Source organism: Solanum lycopersicum, chromosome 9, assembly GCF_036512215.1.
Source record: "Solanum lycopersicum chromosome 9, SLM_r2.1".
Classification (NCBI taxonomy): domain Eukaryota; kingdom Viridiplantae; phylum Streptophyta; class Magnoliopsida; order Solanales; family Solanaceae; genus Solanum; species Solanum lycopersicum.
The window spans coordinates 66,978,910-66,987,336 of NC_090808.1; the positions used below are offsets into that span (position 1 = coordinate 66,978,910).

At 31.3% G+C, this 8,427-nt stretch overlaps 2 protein-coding genes across 2 annotated transcripts; both read right to left on the minus strand.

Moving 5' to 3' along the window:
* Window positions 1–512: 512 nt before the first annotated feature.
* LOC101248614 (electron transfer flavoprotein subunit beta, mitochondrial) lies at window positions 513–4,163 on the minus strand. The gene is made up of 5 exons (XM_004247670.5): window positions 3,660–4,163; window positions 3,217–3,501; window positions 2,350–2,430; window positions 1,779–1,873; window positions 513–940 (listed from the first exon to the last, which is right to left on the minus strand). Exons 1-5 carry the CDS (start codon window positions 3,726–3,728, stop codon window positions 715–717), a joined length of 756 nt encoding a protein of 251 aa, XP_004247718.1. The 5' UTR covers window positions 3,729–4,163; the 3' UTR covers window positions 513–714.
* A 2,636-nt stretch (window positions 4,164–6,799) lies between these two features.
* LOC101248916 (RING-H2 finger protein ATL16) lies at window positions 6,800–8,146 on the minus strand. The gene has a single exon (XM_004247671.5). It carries the CDS (start codon window positions 8,003–8,005, stop codon window positions 6,956–6,958), a length of 1,050 nt encoding a protein of 349 aa, XP_004247719.1. The 5' UTR covers window positions 8,006–8,146; the 3' UTR covers window positions 6,800–6,955.
* Window positions 8,147–8,427: the final 281 nt, after the last annotated feature.

The window sequence follows — 8,427 nt, forward strand, 5'->3', positions numbered from 1 at the left end:
GGCGAGCGAGAGAGTGAGAGAGAGGTGAATTATATATGTATATAGGTTAAATAATTGTATATTATACATATGTATTTATATATCCTAGCGAATTACACATATACAAACGTGACTAATTATACAAACTCGAAGACAGTCCATGTAATTAATATATAATGTTAGTCGCAAGTGGTAATTATAGTAAACTATAGCTATGATGAGTAATTAAATAATATAAGTTTACTTAGCTACGTAATTTTTCCATTATAGATTGCGTCTTCAATACCCTCCGCACCTTCACCCCTACCCTCCCATAGTATTTGTATATGAAACGTTTTTAGGACGAGATTTTTTTATTACGTAGCAAATACAAATTAAGTAAAAAAAAAACACTTATTTTCTATGAAAAACATTTTCATTTGTACGGAACACACCCCTATATCAACTTATAATCCCAAATATTCACTTGAAAATAGTAGTACATAAAAATCTCTAGCTTTAATAAAAAGGGGAGGGAAAAAACAAGAAAATACATTCCAAATGTAAGAGAATAAGAGATATTTTCCATTATATGATCACTGTTATTAACATTGCAAACTATTGAAAGTTTACAAAGACAAACAGTTTGGTGTAAAAGAGATGAAATTTGCAGCTAAACTATAAGCACACCCAAATCGCGCGTGCTTCATTTTTCTTCAGATCGTCAATCGGCTCAGGAAATGATAGTTAGTGTACTCAAATTACGCGTGCTTCATTCTTCAGCTTGTCAATCAGCTCATCCACGGATGAAAGGATGACACCGGATTTCCTTTTGGGAGGTTCGGTTACTTCAACTACTTCCAAATCAGATCTGATCTCAACGTTCAAGTCTTGCAGTGTGAATTTCTTTATTGGCTTCGACTTTGCTTTCATTATGTTGGGGAGTGTTGCATATCGTGGCTGATTCAGCCTCAGATCAGTGCTGTTTCCACAATCAAGAAGTCGTAAGTACACAATAAGGTAACACAAATACATTGAACAGAGAGGACACAAAGACGGTCTTCACATAAGTTCATAGCTGAGTAAAGTTCTGATCTCCTGTCATTGGCTATGATTTAGATTTATCAACCTAATGGTATAATATTATCACCGATCGATCCTCCAAGGCCCCATACCACTAAGAAAACAATGAAGTTAGTTTTTTAAAACTTCACTACATGGATAAAAAGATCTGCTTCACAAATCTCCTAGAAAACTAATAGATTAATTCTATTGATACTTCAATATTGAATGGTAACATGAATATAGTTTTTCTCAGTATTAAGAATGTTATGGATGTCATAAGCATGTTAAATAGAATAGAGCGAGGCCAAACCATTAAGGACTATACCGGGATTGTATCAAACCATTTACCTGCGAAATAAACTAATGTAACAGTAAACTGCATTCTTATAATTAAGCTGACTTAACAGTTTGACAGTACACATTTCCAAACTAAGGCAGTATTTGTTTCTGGTGCAGAAAAAGTTTGGAAACTGAACAAAGGGGGAAATACGGTGGCAGATAATACATTTAGTTTGAGGGTTCTCTTCACGACTTGTCATGTATATAACTCAATATCAGAGAACTAAAGCAATCATATAAACAAAACTTGAAGCTAGTGCCTTTTAATTTGAGATTAAGCTAGTTAAAATCCTATTTGTTTTAAGATGTGCCCCAAAAGACCTACAATCACATTTTTTTTCTTATCCAGAAGACACGCTTCTAGGTGTTTTCTTCGTGAACATGCAAGTCTTTGTAATAACTCGATTGAGACGTACGTGATTACTGCAGGCAAATCCAAACACAATGTCTCAATACCACCATCAACTTCTCTGTCCACTGTAGCTACCTGCTTTTCTTTATCGAGAACAACCTAACACAAAAATCATAGTGAGATTGCAGCCCTAAACAAGCCAACTGAACATGATGGCAAAGAAACCATAATTGAAACAGTAATATGGACTTTGGAAGATTGCAGACTGTTTTATAATAATTTTGATATGAAACAAAGTACAGATTGCATGAGATCAGGCAAAGATTACATGTCTTGTAAAGCAAACAGCTAAATGATAGAGATAATAAGGTAAACAGAGATAGTGTTATGGCTGATTAGATTTAATATGAGCACATGGATTAAAGAGGTGCTCAAGAGGAAGATATAGAAAAACAAACGAAAGAATCAGTTTGAAAGCCCTGGATACTTGGACACAATGTCCAAGGCATACTCAAAATAGGCATATCAAAGTAAAGGTAATATAAACCAACTTAGACCAAATAGAGATTGCAGAATCAGAATTTTTTGGATCTCTTTAACTAGTTTGCACACCCTTACGCTGAACTGATACCAACCTTAGAGGCAAATGTCCCCTGCGGCCACTTGAGAAGTCCTGCAACCATTTGACCTGTCTGGTTTTGATCATTGTCAATTGCCTACACAAAAGTAACAACATTAGACAAACAAACTGATAGAAACTCAAGAAGAATAGTTTGAATAACTGAAGCAGAATGAAGAAAGCAGATAGCTAGCAACTCCACTAAAATCACAAAACAATCCATTTACACCTCATCAGTCAACCCTTAAGGACATGCTTGGTATGGCCAAAACTATATTTTTTCTTAATAAACTCATTTTTCAGGGCTCGATTACCCTAGTTGTTGAAATTTTGCATCAAAAAAAATATTTTTCACCAAAAAGGGGAGATGACTTATCCACAGAATTCATTCTCTTGTGCAGACATCTTTAGCTCTTACTTCATATCAGTAGCTTAAACCAACTCTTAGACGCTATCTCAATCTTTCATATTAAAGAATATCATCAAAACACTAACAACGTGCCTTATCTTCCACCTCGTATGATTAGCATACACCACTCACTTTTACACCTAACCAAACAGAGGACATGATCCAAAACATACTTCCCTAAGAGAAAATCTTCACATATATCCACGAGAAACAGTTTTTGCTATATCAAACACACACCCAAGACAAATTAACCAATCACATAACTCAAGTGCAACACATACTGATTAATCCAAAACCCACCATTGGATTTTAAAGTAATCTGGCATATAAGAACTTGCTCACCAGAACAACAACAAACCGGGTAATATATATGTAGAGAGGCTGTTTTCGATAGAGCCTCGGCTCTAACAGGAAGTTATTCAGATCATAACACAAAAGCAGAATAAAAGCTCAAATCTTTAAATGAAATCAAACCTGTTTGCCAAGAAAAAGAAGACCAGGCTTTTCAACATCAACAAGAGCTTTAAGAATCTTAGCAATTGTTAGTGGATAAATATTCTCAGGCGCTTCTACATGAATTGCCCTGTCTGCTCCCATAGCTAACCCAGTTCGTAAAGTCTCCGTAAACTGAACTGGTCCAATACTAACAGCCACCACCTCTGAAGCCAAACCCGATTCTCTCACCCGCAAAGCTTCTTCCAAAGCTATTTCACAAAATGGGTTCATCGACATCTTCACATTTTTCGTCTCTACACCACTCTGACAGTTCAAATCAAAATTCAACAACAACAAAAAAAAAATCAATTTACTACACCTTAAACCCTAATACAACTAGGTTCACTGTATAAATCCTATATACCCAGTCAATTCAGTGTTCAAATTTTTTGAAATTTAACCAAAAAATTGTGAAAATGTACCTTGTCGGGTTTAACTCGGATTTTGACGGCGTAATCAACAACGCGTTTGATGGCTACCATGATCTTCATCGTTGATCGGAAACTGATCGGAAAAAATGGAGACTAATTTGAGCTACACACGGAAGTTGCCACTGTTTTAAAGCCAATTTTGACACTTAAAAATATTTCCTAATAATTGAACAAATAAATTTATTTTATTAAATGAGACTATCTTGTTATAATTTAACCTCGGATGGATATTCAAAGCTGTATTGGATCTAGACTACTTTAATTTTTTTATTCCCATTTTATTAATATTAATAATTATATTATAGCTTAATTATTTTAAATTTGTATTGAGCAAGGTTTGATAAAAAAAAAATTCAGTAAATAGCATTTGACATTATTAAAACCTATTTGTTTATTTTTTAATGATTTAGAAAAATAACAAAATTATTCAGTGTTGTTATCGAAGTAAAAATCTTAATGTCAAATTCTTAAGTTTAAGCACGGAAAAGAAAAGATATTTTAATGATGGAAAATATTTTTAGTATTTATAACAATAGTATATTTAAGTCATCATTGAATTAGTCTTGAACTTTTTAAAAATATTTTAACTTTGTAATCGTTTTATTATCACACTAAACAATTCTGAATAAATAGCACGATTACAAAGTTAAGATATCTTTATACAAATTCAAAACTACTTCAATGATTACTTTATATATTCTTTTCTAAAGTATATTTGATCAAATACTATTAATTAATTCTACGGTAATTAGATATACTATATTGCATTGATTAACAAATTTCTTAAACGTAGATATATCATGTATTTATTTACTAGAAATACAATTACAAATACATAATCTCTAGTTTTAGAGTAAGAAAATAATGATTAATTTAAAGATTAGCCAATGGAAAATTAAAACATTTTAGATAAGTACAAGTGATGATTACGTACTCATCTTAACGTGTTCACAAACATGAGTCTTATCCTTGTGATTAATTGATTTCTCAATTTTTTTTTAAAAAAAAAAGTCAAAAGATATGCAATAGCCACCAGAATAATTTTTAATAAATAATTTTAAAAAGCCCATTTTTTAAGTTTTGTTTAAAAAAGAAAAGGTATATTTAGGCTATTCGCGAAGATAATGATATTTAGTTATTTGTGTAACGATAATAGTATATATATAAGTCAATTATGTACAAAAGAATATATAATCTCTAAATAGCAAAGTTGAAAGTAAATTATTATTTTTTTCCAAGTGAAATTTTACCACATCTCTTTCATAGGGAGTATATTTGTTTGGGTCATTCTTTATTTTTATTTTATTGAAATAAAAATTGTGATTGAATTCGTGATGATTCTTTTACAACTTGTGAACAATATCCCGATAATTACCATAACTTGCTACTATGACAAGTTTTGCCTACTATCAAATAAAAAATTCTAACGACTCTCCAAAAATTTTACTCCAATTTTTCGCGAAACATTTATCCTTACCCCATTATTTTGCAAGGTCAAAATTTAAATGATGATACTTAAGGTTCTCTTTACGCAAACAAATGACACCTTAACTTGGCCCAACACTAGGCTGGGCTATTAAAACTAAACATTGATCCAATTTTCAGAATAGTTTGGGCCAAACAAAATCCATTTATCAACAACAATTATTTTATTTTTTTAAAAATATATATTTATTAATTTGTTGACTATAGACACTGTTTGTAAATGGAAAATTTGTCATCCCTAAAAAATTTTGAAATCAATGACTTTGGATTCTTTGACTCTTAGAGTCTTCAAAAATTTTCTATTTTCAATGGACAGCCATGGTCCATCTACCATTATTCCACTATTCATGTGTTAGGAATCCATGTTTGATGGAAACAAAAAAAAATGCAAGTGAAGATTGTAGTACATTTTTTTAGTTATATTTTTGGCAATTTTCACTCAACATCACTTGGGTGCATGCATGACCCAAATTTCTATTCTTGTTTAAAAATAAATTCGTGGTGTGTTTTGTTCGCGACGTAACTAATTTCATAGGATATTCGCTACTTCACAGTAATATAGGTATCAAGTAATTCTGTTTATCAAAAGTCAGACAAAACTATTAATCTTCACGAATTCAATATACTGGTATCACATTCATCTGAACTCAAATACTTTCGACGCGAAATATTAGATATGAACTTATAAGTTCGAAAATATAACATATCCAATGCTAAGAACCTTAAAATTTAAATCTTGAATCTGTCTCCGTGATGATTGATCTTTGAATCTTGGATATTAATTAGACATAACCTAATGGTCTAAAATCTACACCTACACTAGACATGACATTGACCCAAAGAGTGGGGGGAAAAAAGAAGCAATTTGGTGGTTGATAGTTGTGACTTGTGACCTTGCATCAAGGGAACCCCCCACCCCACCCCACAAATGTAAATTAAGGGTACTGTCCTTGTTGAATTTCATCTGAATCAATTTTGATACTTCTTTGTAAATTATTTCCATATTTTAAGGGAAGGGACATTTTAGTTAGCTGTCATTGGAAAATTAAAAAAAAAAAACTCCAAACAAAAAAAGGAAGAAGAAGGCAAAAAGAAGAATAGTTGTTCTAACTAATGATGCCTATAATCATAACAAATGAGTCATATTGCATCAGTGGTCCTGTCCTGCCTTGTGAATCTTATACAATAGGTGTCATAATATAGTGAAACAAAATAATCTCGAGATTAGCTAATAAAATGGGGTCAAGACAATTCCAAATTGTATATCGAGCTCCTTATTCCGCATACCAAACAACCCTACATGAATAATTCAAATTAAAAAAACATCTTAAAAAACAGAAAGTTGAGGTTTAACAAGAGGAACAATTCGGATGATAAAGCAACCTTCACCTTCAACTCTGAATTGTAGGTTCGAGTGAGAGTGAAAAGTTGAACTTCCATCAAAACTACTTTAATATCCATAACTATCTTTCTAAACAATCTTTTTCTATCAAAACTACTTTAATATTCATAACTATCTTTCTAAACAATCTTTTTCTCATTATGACTCTAAATGAATCATGGAGTTCCTTATTCCGCATACAAAACGACCCTATATGAAAAATCAAAAGGAAAATCTTAAAAATCAATAAGAGGAACAACTCAGATGATGATAAGCAGTCTTCACCTTCAATTTTTAAATTGTACATTCGAGTCATCAAGAGAATGAAAAGTTGAACTTCTATACTAAAACTATTTTAATATCAACAACTATGTATTCTACACACAAAAAATTACAATGAAAAAATCAATCTTTTTTCTCATTATGACTCTAACTGAATAGGTAAAACTACATTTCTTAATCCCCTTCCATGTCCAAATGAAAAAAATGATCTTTTTACTCTACTACTACTACTACTACTACTTTCAAAGGGACTAACATCACTCACTTGCCTTTGTTGCTGCATTATAATCTCTTGAACAGCTACGTAAAGTTGTCGATCCGTCGCTGAATCCATTGAAAATGATCTTCTTATAGGCTGAATTGAATCAAACTCATCATCTTTCTTCCTCATATTTATACACTCATCTCCCATACTTGTTACATGTCTAAACTTGTTACATTTTCTTGATGAAACCTTTTGTTGTTCTTTTTTTCGTGGCGAAAAATGCCCTGTTGTTTCCCCTGTATTATTATTCATCATCAACCTTTCTTGATTATTGTTTGATATTTCAATCACAACATAATCATCATCTCTAAAATTTTCAAGATTTGGATCTTGATAAGGTGTTGAACTTGGAGCAATGATTGGATCCAACAATAACTTTGTGTTACTAATTGTTGTACATGATGAAATACTATTTCTACAAAGTGGACAATTTGCATTGTTTTGTAACCAAACATCAATACAATCAATATGAAAAATATGTGCACAATTTGGTATGACTCTTAGCTTTTCATTTTCTTGAAATTCATTTAAACAAACAACACATTCACTATGAATTCTTGAATTTTCTTCCCTTTTCTTGTACTTAAATACGGGGATTGAACGAATCACTGATTCGTCTAATCCCCTATTCTCTACTGCTGGTGAGTAAATCATTAAAGGGTCTTCAACACGGCGATTTCTTGAGATCGAAAATCGTCTCAAGAGATCAATTCTGTGCCAATTCAAACAACATTTTATCACAAAAATGTAGTAGCTAACTAGTAAAACACAAGTTGCTAATATTCCAATAATAGCAACTGCTATAATTGGAAATCCAGCATGATTTGATGAAGAATGTATAGGTGAACCAAAAATTGGAGGACTAATTGTATGATTTTTCATATGTGAAAAAGATTCAAAATACTTTAGTCTAACAAGATCCATGATATTAAAAAAAATAAAAAAAAATTATGTAAGGACAAAAGTGGAACAAATGGTTATGTTTGGATCTTCAATGCACATGAACATGTTATGGAGAGAGAAAATGTGTTAGGAGAAAATGGACAAATTTTAGTGTTATGAGAGAAAGTCTAGTAGAATGGAAGAGTGAACATATTTATAAGAGGTAAGTTTTTTTTTTATTATAAGGTTTAAATTTAAAATATTAAAAAAATTAAATTAAAAAAAAATAGAAGAAAGTCTGACTTTTGAGGTACGTAGTTGGTGAATGTTGTCTCTCTGCCTTCAATAATAAGATAAAAGAAAAAAATATATATATAGTTGGCAAGAAAATATATTAAGAGGTTTGTTTGGTTCGATAATAAGTTATTTTATGATTAATTATATTGAGATTAGTTATTAATTAT

Coding starts and splice junctions, on each gene's coding strand:
- LOC101248614 (XM_004247670.5), bottom strand. CDS start 3,728: ATGAAGATCATGGTAGCCATCAAACGCGTTGTTGATTACGCCGTCAAA. Junction 2,431..3,216: donor TTCTTTTTCTTGGCAAACAG/GTTTGATTTCAT, acceptor ACTTTTGTGTAG/GCAATTGACAATGATCAAAA. Junction 1,874..2,349: donor AGGGGACATTTGCCTCTAAG/GTTGGTATCAGT, acceptor TTTTTGTGTTAG/GTTGTTCTCGATAAAGAAAA.
- LOC101248916 (XM_004247671.5), bottom strand. CDS start 8,005: ATGGATCTTGTTAGACTAAAGTATTTTGAATCTTTTTCACATATGAAA.